Source organism: Mobula birostris, unplaced genomic scaffold (assembly GCF_030028105.1).
Source record: "Mobula birostris isolate sMobBir1 unplaced genomic scaffold, sMobBir1.hap1 scaffold_379, whole genome shotgun sequence".
NCBI classification, from domain to species: Eukaryota; Metazoa; Chordata; class Chondrichthyes; order Myliobatiformes; family Myliobatidae; genus Mobula; species Mobula birostris.
Window position 1 is genome coordinate 211,050 of NW_027276868.1, and position 18,755 is coordinate 229,804.

At 45.4% G+C, this 18,755-nt stretch overlaps 1 protein-coding gene across 1 annotated transcript in view; it reads left to right on the forward strand.

Annotated features, from left to right (window-relative positions):
- Positions 1-18,755, forward strand: part of LOC140193053 (uncharacterized) — a gene marked incomplete at its 5' end in the record, with an annotated part of 166,646 nt that overhangs the window by 75,133 nt on the left and 72,758 nt on the right. Inside the window, 3 exons of the mRNA XM_072250497.1 lie at positions 3,223-3,285; positions 4,002-4,070; positions 5,852-5,896. Coding sequence (XP_072106598.1) covers positions 3,223-3,285; positions 4,002-4,070; positions 5,852-5,896 — 177 coding nt within the window. The remainder of the gene's footprint in view (positions 1-3,222; positions 3,286-4,001; positions 4,071-5,851; positions 5,897-18,755) is intronic.

Sequence of the window (18,755 nt, forward strand, 5' to 3'; positions counted from 1 at the left end):
CCTAAGCAGAATACACGTGTGGTATTTTCATTGTTTCTACTGAATACACGGTAGAATATAAAATGAATGGGCCACGGTGGGAGACTCTGAAAATGATGCCAGTTCAGAGTCACACTGGAATGGTGCAGGGACAGGCTGAGGGTAAGTGTGCAGGTGGAATGGGTGAAACTGTTGCCTCAGCTCCAGCGTCCCAGTTTTGATCCTGACTTCAAGTGCTTTTGGTGTAGGTGTTTTTCCATTCTCTCCATAAACATGTAGGTCTCTGCTGCCATTTCCACCTGAAGATGCACCGATAGGTTAATTGCCTAAGGTAAATTATCTAAATCATCCCTTGGTGCAGGTAATTGTAAAAACATGAAAAGAAAGTAGATAGTCATGTCAGAGAGGAGAAGTTACAAGTTATAGTGAAATGAGTAGAGGAAAATTAGATGGTGGATGGCTCGATTTGGAGCTGGTGTCAACTAATGGGTCAAATTAGAGGTAATGTTGCATCTCTGTGGGACCCCAGTCAGACCCCACTTGGACTACTGTGCTCAGTTCTGGTCACCTCACTACAGGAAGGACGTGGAAACCATAGAAAGGATGCAGAGGCGATTTACAAGGATGTTGCCTGGATTGGGGAGCATGCCTTATGAGAATAGGTGGAGTGAACTCGGCCTTTTCTCCTTGGAGCGACAGAGGATGAGAGGTGACCTGATAGAGGCGTATAAGATGATGAGAGGCGTTGACTGTGTGGATAGTCAGAGACTTTTTCCCCAGGGCTGAAATGGCTAGCACGAGAGGATACAGTTTTAAGGTGCTTGGAAGTAGGTACGGAGGAGATGTCAGAGATAAGTTTTTTTACGCAGAGAGTGGTGGGTGCATGGAATGGGCTGCCGGCGACGGTGGTGGAGGGAGATACGATAGGGTCTTTTAAGAGAATCGTGGATGGGTACATGGAGCTTAGAAAAATAGAGGGCTATGGGTAAGCCTAGGTAATTTCTAAGGTAAGGACATGTTCAGCACAGCTTTGTGGGCTAAAGGGCCTGAATTGTGCTGTAGGTTTTCTTGGTTTTTAATGGCATCCTTCTGTGCACTCACAGGCAGGTCAATAAGACTTACGATGCAAGAAAGTGACATGGTGCAGAGTAACAGGAGAGGTGAGACTGATGAGAGTTGGAGAGTGTGCTGAGAAATGAGCAGGTTTTGAGAAAGCCGAAGATGTTAGGAGAGGCAGTATGAAAGAGAGAAAGAAACCCCACAGCTGTGTGCTGGGAGAAACGTAATGAGAAGCTATGGTGGAGTTTTTATTTGCACACATTTGCATCGAGCAGAAGTTTGGCTGCTTCAGCGTGCATTAGACGACGTTGTCTCTTGATCCAACACATGTGCAAAATCACCTCAGATGCTACCTATAAAACAGCTCATAAATAGAAGCACCATCATGGAAGGATAATTAAATAATGTGTTGAAAATTCTGGCGTTTCGCAATTGCAGTTAGTTTCTAGTTATGGAACTGGCATTTGGACCTCTCACTGCCTCTGAGCAGTTGCGTTCAGTTCTGCAGGTCAATGGCATTTTCTCAACATCTTGTACACATCTCAGGTTTGCCACGTAAGCATCTCTTTACTTGAAGTATTAGTGCCGTCCTGAGGGAGGACAAAATGGATGGGACTGACATAAAGACATTTTTTTTCTTTTGGATTGAATCTAATCGGCTGTTGCTGTTTTTTTTATTGGTACAGGCTGTTGGGGATATTGTATGAAGAACTTTTGGAAAGAAAAGAGACATTATCATGCATTTGCAGTTTAGGTTGCATACATCTGGATTGAACAAAGTTTGTCTGCTTGAGGATAAATCCAGTGTATGCATTGAAGGATAGCTGTGTCTTGACATGCTAGAGCCAGACAATTGCTTCAATAAAGTATAGTGCCAGATCCTACCTGTGAACTAACTCATAAAAGGAACAAACGTGATAGTCAATCTTTAACTGATGCTTTGGGGAACGGTTTTCAGAATCAGCATTATTATCACCCGCATGTGACGTGAAATTTGTTAACTTAGCAGAATTACGTAAAAAGTTAACAATTTTCTAATTCCTAACGTAATGGTGGCTAATGAATACCATTTTAATCAAGTTGAGTTTTTATAAGATGCGTCTTTTCATCTGGCCCAGTTAGTCACAAAGGGATCAGAAACTGATCTCATCTTTCAGGTATGAGTGGAATGGAGAGACCGAGGGAGTTGAAACTCTCTATCAATCATGAAATATGCTATTGTGTTCACCGTCTGGGTAAATAAATCCATGGCCTTTTGTTTCTGTGGTCGGGGGCACAGACAAATTCCGGGATTATCCACTGCCCTGCCCACATGGCACTGTGCTTGTGTTTGGAAAAGATGCAGCTGGGAGTTTGTGAAAGTCATTTCATCAAAGGCTGCAGCTCAGGACAACTAGCTCAACACTGCTGGACGAACTTGAATATCTGATTTAGTTTCAAATGTACTTTTGTCTCCCGTTGAATACATTGAAATAAGCTGTACCCCCAATACTGTCTGATTGTCTCCACCTCCCTAATGCCTCCCCCCCCCACCACACCCCATCTGTCCTTTCTGATCTGAAACAGCATTGCTTCTTGTAACTAGAGTACAGTGCTGAGTTGGCTTGGAGCTGGGTGCTAGAGCTCAGAGTGCTGTCCCTAGGGCTGTGGTCACAAATGCCCCGAGAGCACAGTGCTTCAGGGTGTCCAATCCTGCTACTGGGCAAGTGAAGGAGTTACAGATTCTCATTTCATGCCCTGTGCCTTGGGAGGCATCTTGTTTCCAACGTGAAACTGCTTCATTTACTTCCATCTGAATTGTAAATCCTGTTATGGAGACAGTGATGGGCAGACACAGCTCCCCAGCCGAGGTCCTCATCCTCCCTATTGTAAGTTGCTGATATCAATTGCTCAGATGATTGTGCCCTGGTGCTAGCTGTTGATGAAACTGCAACCTTTGCTTCTCTTCTGCAGTGCACAGTATTGCTTCAGATTTGATGGCTGTTTATGATTGGCTGGTTCTTTAAAATGCAGTTTTTGCATATGAATCTTGTGGTGCATCTATTAATCACCAAACCTTTAGCCTATTAACCACTTGGGTGACTGCTTAATTTCAATTCAATGTGTTTTTTTTTCCTCAGTAGTTAAAGATTTAAACCAACATTGTGATTGAGTGTATTGTTAACTTCGCTGTTTGTGTTTTAGGGTGAGCCTGGCTTTTGGGGTCCTCAGGGAGAACCTGGGTTGCCGGGGTTACCAGGAACAAAGGTGAGGTCAGCAGACTGTGCTCAAAAGCCTACAGTATTGAGGTCACACATCTTGTGTATATTGAGGGGACATGAACCAAGCTATACATAATGTAATACACACCTTATATATAATATAATCTCACCGCAACGGCGCAGTAGCATAGCGGTTAGCCCAACGCTTTACAGTACAGGCAACCCAGATTCAATTCCCGCCACTGCCTGTGAGGATTTCTCCCTGTGACCACGTGGGTTTCCTCTGCATGCTCCAGAGGCGTACCGGTTAGTAGGTTAACTGTTCATTGTAAATTGTCCTGGTGTTAAATCTGGGCATTGGGTCAGATTCAGAGATTCAGAGGGTCAGAAGGGCCGATTCCATGCTGTATCTCAATAAATTTAACAAAAGAAGGGGATGAGGGGAAAAGCAAGAAAAGATATGCATTTCAGTTTTAAATATAATTGTACACAATATAAATTGATCTGAAGAAGCAGCTACTTTTATACTTAAATATTAACCGTCAGTTATGCCCTCTATGCCTGAAAATGCCTCAAAACTCCGCCCAATGCGCACAAGTAAAATCCTTTCTGTGAATTTACCATCAGATAATTCGAAGTCTCTATATCTCACTCTGCACGGACTGGAAGACCAGTGAAACCTGGATTAGGTGAAGGAATTTGCAGTCTCACTGTTGCAGGAAATCAGGATCTATTGATCTGTGACTCTGCTTGTTTAAACAGGGAGAGAAAGGAGATGGAGGGCCACCTGGAAGAGGGGAAATCGGCCTACCCGGAGCTTCAGGGCCCAAGGTCAGTTGACTTTTCTAACTAGAAGCCATTCACACTGGTTTACAATTCTCAAATTCATTTGTCCCACTTCACTTTTTTCTCTGGGCTCCAATGTTAGTTTTGCACAAGGAATGTGCAGCTGCTTTCTGTCCAGTGTGGAGCAAGGTCCACCAGGTCTTCGTCCTCTGCACTGCTCTCAGGCTTGAGCTGACATTGGCCTTGGTGATTCTGTTTCTGGAGCTTGGCAGTGCTGATGTCCAGACAGAGCAACTTGCTCTTGATTGAATTTTCTGGTCTACATGGTTTCCTGTGCAAATTTCCCTGCAGCACTTTAGAATGGGCAGGTCACCTGGTCCACATGCCTGCAAGGAGTGGTGATTCCAATTTAAGGGAGCTGGTCATTCACCACTAATTGTGCAACCCATTTAATGTGCCAATGGAGTGCCCAGAAAGTTGTAACCCATGGACAGGAACCTCTTGATGAGACCACTTACTTTGTGCGGTTTCATGTGTAGTCATTAAACAACGAAGTCGAAATTGGCAATAGATTTTATTAATTGGTCAGCATACACAGGACCATCAGCAATGAGAAGTGATCTCCTCACCTGGGTGGTCGTTTCCACGTTTTGGACCACTGGAGTGTCACCATAGTCCTCGTTCTTGTACATTATCACCCGAGCAGCTGCCCCCACTGAAACATAAAGAAGCAGGTAACTAGCTCATTAACAAGGCAGTTGGACTGAGGCGGTACTTCAAACTCCTAAAGCAGAAATAACTTGGGTTGCAAGACCTTTGGACATACAACCACCAGGAGCGGAGTGAAAAAGAGGGATTTAGGTGGTGCAGAGACCATCGTCGCCTGGGCTTCGCCGATCCCAGCAGTGCCAGCTGTACCTCACTCCAGCTATGGTAGCGGGCTGAGAATGAAGTCGTTGACGGTACGTCACTGTAATGCAAAGTGTCGGATGGGAGAGAGGCAGTGGGAAGCAAAGCGGTTGGCGTTCCTCACCGTTACTCCAACCACCTCCCCCCCCACACACTTCTTTGTAACCCTGGAACGAGGGGTAGGTTGTCCTTCACTTGAACCTTGGATTGGTTGAAACCATCGCTACCTCACTGTAACACTGGGTGTGAGATGGGACTGCCAGTTCCTCTCTGTAACTCCAGGGTGGGGGGCGGGGGAATCTGTCTGTAACTCAGTGCAACTCCAAGGTGAGTTGTTGACCATTCATTCCCTGCTTTATCCCCATGGAGAAATTCAGTCTATTGGCCACACTAAAGTGGGAGCATTGCTGTAACCCCAGGGTTAGCATTAGACCGCTCTCTCCAGAAAATCTGTACTGCTCCGTGACGCTGGGATGGATTTAGTCCGTATGTTTCCCGCTGTAATCCCCGTGAGACAGGAACCTGCTATATCTTACTGTAACCTCTGCAAGACTTACAAGATATTAAAAGTCAATTATTGGGTTTATACTTTACAAACCATTGATCATAGAATGAAAAGGGAAAAATTCCAGCTATTTACAATTCTTCTCCAATATTAGCAAGTTCTCTGCCAAAAACATCAACTAAATGAATACCATTCCTCCACACAGAAATCAAAATGAGACAGATCAAAATGAAATCTTCCCATTTTAATCTGTAGAATGCATCTGCGAAAATTGTGAATGCCATGTACAGATTACACATATTAAGGTACTATTAGCCAAGGTTATTAGCTGTCTTTGTTCAGAATCTGCTTTACTGGTCTCTCCTAATCTTCCCCTCCTGTTCCTGTTTTTCTCTGCCGTCGCGTGGAAAAGGGTGAGCCAGGTGACCTAGGGATGCCGGGACGGCATGGAGCAAAGGTCAGTCTTTTGCTACTGATTGTGTGTCTGTTTACTGTAGCCATTCGGAGTAAGATCAAAAACTTAGCAGGAATTGTCCTGGGTGGTCACAGTTAAAAAGAGGCCAGGATTACTCAGAACAAGGATCTGCACTTTCAAGACCTGCTTTGACAGCAGCAGGAAGCCTGAGTCTGCCAAAGCCACTCAACTCTGACACCACAAGTACCGTGTCAATCATTAACCCTTTCATTTAGTCTGGGTGGGGTGGTGGCACAGTTATTGGGCCTGCTACCTCCCAGCTCCAGCGACCCAGGGTCAGTCCTGGCTTCCAGGGAAGTCTGGTTGGAGTTTGCACATTCTCCCTGTGGGATTCCTCCAGGTGTTATTTGTGGATTGGTGGGTTAATTTTCTGCTGTGAGCTCCCCTAGTCTGCAAGTGAGTGGTAGTATCGGGGGAGGGGGCGGAGTGATGAGGACAACACAGTGGGTTAGAGGGGGGTGTACCTGATGACCATAAGGCCAGACTGAAAGGCCTATGACTCCACAGCAGTCCTTTGCCAAGTATGTAGGGATGCATGTTGAGTGACGGGTATTGAGCGTTGCAATCTCAGGCCTCCTTAGCAGGCCACTGAGATGGATGTTCACTGCCTGGCACCGTGGCCTTGCTGAAGAACGGTTTAATAAGCAGGAGGCAGCCCTCAGAGCCGAGTAGCAACCTGCAGAATCACTTCAGTATCTTTCTGCCATACACTTCATTAAGATTATAATGACAACACTGAAGCATTCCAGCTCTCCTGTTTGGGTAAATTTAAGCTTAAGTTCCCATGGGTACTGTGTTTCCTAAGCCATGGCCAACATTTTAAACCATTAAATTAAAGAGGCAGGTGTACCCTGGTCAGTGATTAGTCTCACACCTGTTGGACGTGACATCAGAAGTTCCAGGCAGTCTAGACTGACAGCTCCAGAGAAAATATTAAGAACTAATTTAATCCACGAAAGTATCGTAAGGAAAACATCAGATTCCATGTCCTGATTATCGGAAGCTGCAAAGAACTCGAGGAAGGCCAGTACTCTCACAGCTCATCACTGTAGCTCCCCCGCTGAAGCGCTTTGAGAAGTGAGGATATGTGCTGTGGAAAGGTGCTTTCGCAATGAAATCGATCCCCAAGTAAGGAAGGTTAATAAGCTCCTTAACTCTCAGCAAGAACCTATATTTTAAATTTATCGCCCCATTTTACTAAGCGTTTCAGCTCTCCACATTCTGGAAGGAACCACCTAGTTGAAGTTGCTAGGCTGACGTGTTTACTGGTCTTAGAGAAAGGCATGTAAAGCAGTGGCCACTGTAGGTCAGCTGGACTGATGTGAAAGATTATCATCTATAAACCAGAGAGTCCTAGCCTCTGCAACGTTCCCTAGGTTAGACTGTAGGAAGAGAGATTAGGCACCACAGTTAGCGTGACACTATTACAGCTAGGGGCGTTCCGGAGTTCAGGGGTCAATTCCGGTGCCGTTCTATAAGGAGTCTCTGTACGTCCTCCCCATGGAACGTGTGGGTTTTCCCCAGGTGCCCCGGTTTCCTCCCCCGGTCCAAAGACGTACCGGGGAGGTTAATTGTTCACTGGAAACTGTCCCGTGATAGGTTAGGGTTCATTGGGTTTACCTGGGGGTTGCTGGGTCAGTGTGGCTCAAAGGGTCAGAAGGGCCCACTCTGCACTGAATCACTAAATAAAATAAATTTTAAAAATAAATAAGAATTATAGCAGAGCCTTCCTCCAGCCATCTGAGAGGTGAAGTCTTGTCAACAGATTCATGTTGGAATAGTGGGGAAGAAAACATTAAAACCATACACAACTCCAAGTATAATACTGATTTTTAAACCTATCGATGATATTAGCATAGATGTTTTAATTAGAGATTGGAACTGGAACTAGAGCTCCGGCTACAGAAATCCCCCTTTCTTCATTACTGCTGAGATCAGCAGAACTACTCAAAGAATCTTAAAAACTGCAACATAGAATGAGGCCATTCAGCCCGTCTGCCTTTGCTGGCTCTTTGAAGACTCCATTAGGACAATGTTGGGAGAAACAGCAGAGTCTAGGGCAAAGGTGATCAGTAGTGTGAGAATACCAGATTATCTAACCCATTGTGACCACTGTCTCTGATTCCTTTAACAATCCCAGGATGCATTTCATCTGATGTCGGTGACCTTTCAACTTTCACACAGGGTTCATTGGTTTAGTACACCTTCAGAATTCATTACCACCCTGTCCATAACTTCCCGCTTTAATGTATCTAAACATATCATTCCTTCTTAAAATAGGCAAAATCCTCCACCACCAAAGACTTCCCACAGGATATCTCCAGCCTTTTCCATAGTTAACATCTTGCACTTTATGCTCTGAAGTTTCTGCTGAATTGAGTTGGTTATTGGATTGTAATTCCTCCAAATTTAGTATAATCTTCAGAAAGGATTACAGAGTTTTCAGCTCTAGTTGCAAATGCGTCACCGTAGATAAATGAATCACCAGAGGGAATTACTGTTCATTGCATTCAACGGCACACAAAATTGTGACTAGCACTTTGTATCAAAGACAATAATATCCATCAAAAACATTTTGAATAATTATTTTAATTTACTACAAAACCAACTACAGTATTCCAGGATGGCCAAGAAAGAGCTTTGTATATTTTTTGTGATTCATCTCCAACTCTTTAAGATTGGGTTACTCACTTGAGGAAGATTGCCTGTGATTAAAAATGCTCATCATTTAATGAAAAATCTATTTTTAGCTACATAAATTAAACTGTTACTTTTAAATATATTAGGGAGCGTGATTCTCTTTTTCTCTGCTCTCTAAAGTTAAATGTACTTTTTAAGTGGATGTTAAAGTGGAATTGAGAGGATGTTTCCAATATTGGAGGAGTCTAGGGCCAGAGGGCACACCCCAGAATACTGGGACATCCCTTTAGGTCAGAGGTCAGAGATGAGGAGGGATTTCTACAGCCAGAGGGCGGCGAATCTGTGAAATTCAGCACCACAGACAGCTGTGGAGGACAGGTCACTGGGTGTATTTAAACTTTAGCAAAGGCTGATAGGAGTTATGTTTTGTAACTCTAAAAAGTAAAAACACAGAGAGCACAGAATGTGAGTCGAGCTTTGTTTTGACTTAAGCGATGCGCATACATATGACATAGCATCATGACGTATGCAAGTTCACTTGTTTTTAACATATAACCCGTAATGAATTATTAAAATGAACAAGAATGCTTAAACAAGCAATATATTTACAATATTATCAATTACTACTGAAATATTAAATAATCAACACTGCTCCCTGCTTAGCTATGAACTCCAACTCAATAGAGAATGCATCTCAATTATATACACACTATACTATATAATACAACTTCTATACAGACATCCATACCCTAGTATATTTTAAATTGTCCCATTCAGGCCAAGAGATTTAATCGCTCTGAAGGCATTCATATTCTTGTGGGATAATGTCTTTCCTGACAAGGAGGAGGGTCACTCTGCCTGGCAGGGGAGGCTTGTGGCTGTGTATCAATCTCAGGTCCTGGGGCCTCCTCCGCAGTGGTTGTAGGAGTTGACTCTGGGACTGCGGGAAGTGGTTCCAACAACTCTGGACATCTTTCTTCTGGATGTGCTGGGGATCCGAACAGTGCGTGGCCAGGTTCACTGGATGATGTGGATCGTAATGTGTGAGTACAAGGATGTAATGTTAAGAGTTTATAAAGCACTGATGAGACCTCACCTGGAGTATTGTGAGCAGGTTTGGGCCCCTTATCTTAGAAGAGATGTGCTGAAACTGGAGAGGGTTCAAAGGAGATTCACCAAAATGATTCCAGGATTGAGTGGATCATCATATGAGGAACGTTTGATGGCTCTGGGCCTGTATTCACTGGAATTCAGAAGAATGAGGGGTGACCTCATTGAAACTTAACAAATGTTGACAGGCCTAGATGGAGTGGGTGTGGAGAGGATGTTTCCTGTGTTGGGAGAGTCTAAGACCAGAGGATACAGCCTCAGAATAGAGGGGCACCCTTTTAGAATGGAGATGAAGAGGAATTTCTTTAGCCAGAGCGTGGTGAATCTGTGGAATTCTTTGTCACAGGCCGCTGAAATAAAGACTTAATGTATATTTAAGGCAGAGGTTGATGGACTCTTGTTTGCTCAGGTCATGAGGGGATAAGGGGAGAAGGCAGGAGATTGGGGCTGAGAGAAAAATTGGATCAGCCAACTTTCAACCTTTTGGAAAGCCAACTCACACTGCATTGCCCATTGTCATTTCTTCCCGATCTATAGTAATGAGTTCAAGGGGTGGAGCACAGTAGCCAGGTTTGTCAGGAACCTGTTGTAGTAATTGACAAATCCTAAAAAGGACTACAACTGTGACACGTCTTTTAGCCTCAGGGAATCCACCACTGCTTGAATTTTCTCAGCACACTTGTGTATACTTCTGTGTCAATGGTGTGACCACAATAAGTGATGCTTGGTTTAGAGAATTCACACTTGTTGTGTCATGCTCTGAGCCCGTAGTCTTCCATTCTTTTTAACACTGTCTGGAGATTTTGGAGGTATTCCTTGTCATCCTCACTGGTAACAATGATGTCATCCAGGTAGCACTGAGCACCTGGGCAGCCTTGAAGCACCTGGTCCACAGCTTTCTAACAGAGTGCAGGTGCAGATGCTACCCCAGAAATAATCCTATTATAGCAATAAGGACCTTTGTGATGTAGCCAAACATTTCTTTATTTTATTTATGTTTATTATCACCCCGTACTCACTGTTTATGAACCTGTGAATTTGTTTGTTTTCTGCCTTTTTTTACTTGGCCATCTTGGTACCTTTCTGACAAAACACACGCTGTGCTGGTTTTTTTAGTCAACCATTTATCACTGTTCTTTTATTTTAACTCAAATGCCTCGCTGCGCTTCAACAGGTAGGTAGTTGTCTCAGCTTCGTTTAAAACGTTTTTGTTGCCAAAGTTAAGATTTGTAACTCCAAAACATAAAAACTAATTGAAAGGGAAACATGAAGAGTCCAGGATGTGAGTCCAACTTTGTTTCTACTTTGTGAGGCACATACATGTCACGTGATAGCATCGTGACGTGGGCAACTCACGGGTTTTTACATACAACCTGGATTGAATTATTTAAACAAACAAGAATGCTTAATCAAACAATACACTTGCAGTGTTACTCAAATATTAAATCCAAAACAATAGGTTCTTGATTAATAAGGGTATCAAAGGTTACGGGGTGTAATTGAAGCACCTTCAATAACTCCAAAAGACTGAGGTTTGGTAAAATACTGAAAGGCTTTTATTTGCTGTACAAGACGACCTTCACAGTGAGTGTCTGCCCCTGGACTGAGGGGGAGGGGCAAGGGGAAACACCTTTATACAGGATTCTGTGGGAGGAGCCACAGGGGCAGTCAGCAGAGGGGCGTATCCAGACAGTTAACCCAGTTACAACATATATATATGATTTACCACAGTAATGTGGATGATTAGTTTATTTGCCGGTCTTTCATTGGCCTGTTCGAGGGATACAGCAGTTCTTTCCCACTGGTTGCTTTGCATGTCAGGGCACCGGTGTCCGGTTCTGGGCATCTCAGGGGTATAATAATGGCATGTGAGAGAGACACACTCATCTATCCTTTGTCTCTCGGGGCTCCCCTTCACAATGAGGTCATAACCAGTGCTGAAGAACCATTAAAAACATTATGCACAAATAGAGGGGAGCCCACATGCACACTGTCTGTTGAGTGTTTGGTTTTGTAGTTGTGTAACTTAGGGAGACTTAATGAAGTACCTGTGGAAGTGTTTCTGAATGTTTAGTATTGTAGTTTTTGTAACTTAGGGAGGCTTAGATGAGTTCTTGTCTGATTGACATGTTTGGCCGAATATCTTACTGTTTGTCTGTAAAGAAATGGTTAATGTGCTTGCTTGTAATCAGTGTCTTCTGTCTCACGTACCAAACTTGTGAATCTGCTTCCCCGTAACATGGGGAGAAGGCAGGAGGATGGGGTTGAGAGGATTAATAAAGCAGCCTTGATGAAATGGCAGGGCAGACTCATTAATTCTGCTCCAAAGTCTTATGGTCATATGGGTCATATGGTCTGAAATCTGGTGGCTGATTGCAAATTTTGTTTGTGGAGGAATTAAAAGCACAAGAGCCTGGAATGCCTACAATGATTTACATTTTACAGAGTGCACAGACCCCTTCATTCCTGTGTTTTCCTAAGTCATTAATAACTGAATCATGCTCTTGACAATTGTTAATAACCTCCCTTTTCTGATCTACTTTTTAAGATATTTTTTCTGTCATTTGAGACCGAGTAGCTTGGGCTGATTTGCCATTTCCTTTCAGAGTGATGATCCCAGATCTTACCTTATCTATCACTCCGCTGCCTGTTTCCCACCGATCATTTCCTGCCTAACCCCTTTCGGCCCTGCCTTCAGTAAGCCCCTTTCTGAACTTCAGCTTCCTCTCAATGGAGTAGCCTGACCTTTCATTTATTCTTTGAATCTTTCCATATTTAGACTAAACTAATTAAAGTTTTCACCATTAGCTAGATGGAATACCATAACAAATTCCATCAGCCTGCTTTTTGTTCATGCAAACCCCCGTTCTGTTCAGAGACGTGGTGTAAAGCACGAGGGTGAGGTAACCCCAGAAGCACTCCAGGCAGCTGAGACTGACGAGGAGGGTGAGTGGGACTGTAACAGATTCGAAACAATGAGGGCCGAGCTTTTGATGAACTGGGGTTCCCAGAGGGTAAAGAAAGGAATGGTGACTGGAAGGATGGAATCATTGAGTCTGGAGCTAACCAACAGTATAGGTGAGGGTTTCGTCAGTAGAGGCGGACAGAGATGAATGATATATTAATATTCTGTAATTACTATATTCTGCATTACAATGCTACATTCTGCAACCTGACCTTTTTTCCTTTTTGCATTATCTCAATATAGTATGAGTTGAGTTCTCCAATCTTGGCAATTTGCTTGCAAAGGTTTTATCTCCATATATCATCAGTGCGCTGGTAATTGTCCACCCTCCGAGTGCTTGGCCTTTATATCCTTATCAATCAGCCGATTGGTCATCATTACGGAAACTCAGCTGTGATGCGGGGAGGAAATCTCGTCGCTGATTGGTTGGGCGGCAAACTTCATGCGTTGCGCTCTGGAATTTTGCCTGCATTGGCTCATAAGTAGGATCGAAGTTGTCATGTCTGTTTACACATCGTATTTATGGAATGATCTGTCTCGATGACCTGAAAATAAAAGCTTTCACTGTCTCTCAGTGCATGTGACAGTAATAAACCAGTTACCAAGGTTGAGTAGCAAAAATAAGCATCTTTCCTAAAAGGGAGTTGGCAGGTTGAAAGCTCGGGTTGGGTCACATGGGATTCCAAAATCAGGAGCTGTCTTGTTCAGCCTGAGAAAGCAGGCCTGGAGAGAGATGGGATAATGGCAACATTAAAAAGCTGGTGACTAAAGATGATGACTTCTCTCTTACGAGGCTTAACAAGAAATAATTGCAGCTCATCCAAGACCTAGATTCTTGGCAATCCATCTGACGCAGAAGGTGGCATAAGGGGGCTGAAACACTGGAGGTGGTGGTCATTAGCTTCTGTTGATAATACCAAAGGTCAGAAAGAAGGATGGGGTTGGTGGGATTGAGGGGGTGGCAGATAGTGTGGATTCTCGTGGGGTAACATCTTGGGAACTGGGAGAGGTAGGTAATCTTATAAAGGCTGAATATTCTGGGAACTGGCAGAGGTAGGTAATCTTATAGAAGCTGAGGAGAAAACCCTGTGAGACTTTACAAAGCTTACTGCAGGAACTTGGGAAGATGGCAACAGCAAACAGTGTGACCACGGGTGACATTGCTCAGGCGGTTCACAAATCTGGTCCTTTTTCTTTCAAATGTGGTTCTGCTGCTGTTGGAGCCTGTGATCTGCATTTTGGCGGTGCGTATTTGAGCCGATTGAGTGATCTGGAGCATTGCTGTCTCCGAGAGGGTTCCATGAGGTTTCAGGGAAAGTGTGTGACATGGAGACCAAGAGGCCTGGAGACGGGGCACAAGCCCTTGATCGACTCCATTTCTCACCGTTCATACTGATTAATACATCGAGGAGGGTTGAAGTCATCGAGGGACCAGAGTGGAAGGCGAGAGAATGTTCAGTGCCAGCTACCTGTGGGTGACCAGTCTCTCTCTCCCTCTCTCTCTCTCTCTCTCTCTCTCTCTCTCTCTCTCTCTCTCTCTCTCTCCACTCTCCCTCTCTCCCCCTCCCTCCCTCCTTCTTGCTGGCTGGTGCAGGAGGAAGGTGTCTGCGTGCAACTGTCTCTCTCTCCCCCTTGACCACTACTCCTGGAAAAAGGTCCCTGCATCTCCCTCTCCCTCTCACTCGATGCTGCCGGAGATTGGTTCCGGAGTCCTGGGTCTGGACAAGGTTACATCAGCATGGATTGGACTCTGCAGTGCTCTTTATGGTGTGTTTCTGGCTGCTGGGCTCTCCTTTTTTGTTGCTATTTTTGTGCGATTTTGATCGAGTTGGACTGCCTCTGCGGCCTGAAATTAACAAATGAGACTGCCTGAAGCAGTGCCTTGAGGAGAATGTTGTAAAGACGATGATGACGATGAATCTTTGATAAAGCAGAATGTCATCAACTCTCCACTGGAGAAAATCCCAGTGAACTCATGAAGGAACATCAGACACGCAGCCTGCCAGCACAGAAGATCACGAGTGACACAAACTTGGACGCCAGGTGTTTGTCTGTGGATTGTATCGTCAAAAAGAAGCATAGAAATAATAAAGACGAAAGGACTTAGTGGGAGTATTTGGGCCAGATGTGCTAGGAGGACAGTGATTAAGAGATTGGTTTTGTTTGTCACATACATCATAGGATACAGTGAAATGAGTCAGCGAGGACTGTGCTGGACCATTTGCAAGTGTCACCACACTTCCGAGACCAGTGTAATGTACCCACATCTCTCTAACCCTTACCATCCGTCTTTGGAATGTGGGAGGAGACTGGAACACCCACAGGAAACCCACCTGGTCACAGGGAGAACATCCAGACTCCTCACAGACAACGCCGGGAACTGAACCCCAATCTTACAGCCGGGAACTGAACCCCAGTCATACAGCCGGGAACTGAACCCCAATCTTACAGCCGGGAACTGAACCCCAGTCATACAGCCGGGAACTGAACCCCAATCTTACAGCCGGGAACTGAACCCCAGTCATACAGCCGGGAACTGAACCCCAATCTTACAGCCGGGAACGGAACCCCAATCTTACAGCTGGGAACTGAACCCCAATCTTACAGCCGGGAACTGAACCCCAATCTTACAGCCGGGAACTGAACCCCAATCTTACAGCCGGGAACTGAACCCCAATCTTACAGCCGGGAACGGAACCCCAATCTTACAGCTGGGAACCGAACCCCAGTCATATAGCCAGGAACCGAACCCCAGTCTTACAGCTGGGAACTGAACCCCAGTCATACAGCCGGGAACTGAACCCCAATCTTACAGCCGGGAACGGAACCCCAATCTTACAGCTGGGAACCGAACCCCAGTCATATAGCCGGGAACCGAACCCCAGTCTTACAGCCGGGAACCGAACCCCAGTCATACAGCCGGGAACGGAACCCCAGTCTTACAGCCGGGAACTGAACCCCAATCTTACAGCTGGGAACTGAACCCCAATCTTACAGCCGGGAACTGAACCCCAATCTTACAGCCGGGAACGGAACCCCAATCTTACAGCTGGGAACTGAACCCCAATCTTACAGCTGGGAACCGAACCCCAGTCATACAGCCGGGAACAGAACCCCAATCTTACAGCCGGGAACTGAACCCCAATCTTACAGCCGGGAACCGAACCCCAATCTTACAACCGGGAACCGAACCCCAGTCATACAGCCGGGAACCGAACCCCAATCTTACAACCGGGAACCGAACCCCAGTCATATAGCCAGGAACCGAACCCCAGTCTTACAGCCGGGAACCGAACCCCAGTCATACAGCCGGGATCTGAACCCTGTCATACAGCCGGGAACCGAACCCCAGTCTTACAGCCGAGAACTGAACCCCAGTCTTACAGCCGGGAACAGAACCCCAGTCATACAGCCGGGAACCGAACCCCAGTCATACAGCCGGTGCCATAGAGCGCTGTGCCAAATGCCATGCTAGCGTGCCACCCTTCGGTGTGGACAATCATGTCAAAGGTCACAGGAGGGTGTGAAATTAATGAACCATGGCCACAATGACATCGACAGTCATGCCTTTACTTGGGATTTGTCCAATACATTGAGACAGGGAAAAGTAATGGGTAAGTATACTGTAGGCCAAGATATGCAAAAGAACTTAGAGAGGATTTTAATAATTTTCCTAGAAAGAAAGTGAACTTTTTGGGGGGAAATTCCTACTGGCAGATTTGAAAGGTGTAGACTGTTACTGGAGGGGAGGTACAACTTTATGCTGGTTAGTGGGGTGACTGGCCGGGGAAGGCGAGTGATCCAAATTTCACTGAAAATGTTGAAACCAGAGAGTATGTGATGGTTTTCATGAGTGACATAAGCTTAGAAGGAATAAGGGAGCAGAATGAGATGAAAAGTCAAAAGATTTAAGTCTAGTTTATCATAATGGAGTGGCTGGAGAGAACAATTCTTCATAGGGAGAGGACATCATGAAAAGTAGTAGCAGGGGCTGAATAATGGTGTCTACTGATCTTCTTTTGCAACGCACCATTACCTCCTCCGTTCACCTCGGGAGACTTCTGCAATGGATTAGTGTCTGGTTCACTCCCATTCAGAATGAACACCGCTCATGCTCACAGACCACTGCGTGAGCAAACTGGGAACAGTTATTATCTTAAACCATCCGGTTCTTCTAGGTGAAAAAGACGGCACTTGGCAGGAACTGCAGTCGAACCTCAATAAGAGTGCAAGTAAGCCACCATTTATTCTAACCGCCTCAGGGCCCGCTCGTTTATCATCCTCACAGTGAACCCTGAAGAAGACAGCTGTTTTTGTGCATGTGGTACACATATAACTGATGGAAACACGTACCGAAGGTTACCTAACTGCTTCCATTTACAAAACAAGCTGCACTTTTTCCTCATCCCTGTGTCCCACGACCACTCACACTTTCCTTTCTTAACGCTGTACTTTGGCACGTCTGTGTGGTTTACCCCAGGTATGTTTCCTGCTTGTGTTGGATGTATATTAGTAGGGTGTCCACAGGGCTCAGCCACAAGCCTCCTCAGTGGGGCTGGTAGCAACTTAGCTGCATATTTGGAGGCTGTGAGACCAATTCTCAGTTGGAGTGTTAAGTTGCATTTTCTCCCGCAGTTACCATTTTTTTCTCTGCTAGTTCTTTCATCCCAGAATGAGCTGCAGCCAAAACAATGTCATCAGTAGACAAACCAGAGCGCAAGAATATAGCGCCATCTGGTGGTGTGAGTGATGATTGCAATTTACAGAAATACTGGAGAATTGCTGAACGAGAAAGTACAGAGGTCCCATCATCTCTATTTACTGAAGACCTATACAGGAGATAAGGACAATCTCCAGAGGCAGGAGGTTTTGAAATTACAATGGCACATTTTATTCTTTTGAAACATGATCAATCTTCCCGCATTCACAAAAAAAGACTGCATTTTGTAAGATAAAAAGATTAGCTTGATTTGTCACATGGACATCGAAACATACAGTGAAATGGATCTCTTGGGTTTCTGTCCTGTGCAATGTCTCAACCAGTCACCCTCAACCCATCATGCCTGAAAACTGGAGGCGGACTGCTTTTGACTCAAAACATGGCCTCTCGCATCCAGGCCAGAAGGCCTCCAGACACTGGTTGTACTAAAGTTTGTTTGGCACGGCCTCGGTGGAATCCCGGTGGGCAAAAATTAACCGTCATATTCATGCACCATTGGCGATCCCTAAGTGACAGTTTGGCTAGGTCAATGTCGACCTTGTTGGTCCTCTCACCCCTTCCATAGTTTCATGCACCTCCTTACCATGGACCGTACCACCAGATGGCCAGAGATCGTTCCCTGTAGCTTCGGCGACAGCCACAGACATGGCTCAGGCGTTCATCAGCACCTGGGTTCCCGGTTTGGCACCCTATCTGATATTTCCTCTGACTGTGGTCTCCATTTCATATCAGATCTCTGGGCTGTTATGGCCCAGATCCTCGGTGTTAGGCCACATCACAATGGGTTGGGTTTTCACTTTAAGAGGCTGATCTGATGTGATGAGTGTTGGTATGGTCGGCTCCCATGGGTCCTGCTGGGGCTCAGAACTTCTCCAAAGGAGGACCTACAGTCATCCGCAGCTGAGGCAGCCATTACGAGTGCCAGGTAATTTCACTGCTGATGCCATGACTGCCTGATCAGCCTCTCAACAACATTCCACCCTCCTCAGTAAATTCAATTCCTTTCCCCCTGCTGCTCCCCCCCCCAGCATGGCATACAGCACCCTTGGGTTCCTGTTGACGTACATTCCACCTCGTTTGTTTTCGTCACCATGATGCACATTAACATCCCCTTAACCCCCCTTACGATGGCCTGTTCGGCGTTCTGGAACAGGGAGAAAAGACTTTTATCATAGATAAGAGGAGTAAACCTGAACGTGTTTCAGAAGATCGCCTTAAACCGGCCCATCAGGATTTGGAGGATTCCGCTGCCATGCCTCTGGCATCACAACCTGACCATGAGCTGTCAGCTCACCCCTGAACGAGCTCGAGGCACCTGCTGCTCCTCCACCCCTGGAACACAGGACCCGAGCTGGGTGGCTGGTCCGAGCTCCAGGCAGGCTCGCAACGCCGGTTTTTGTGAATCC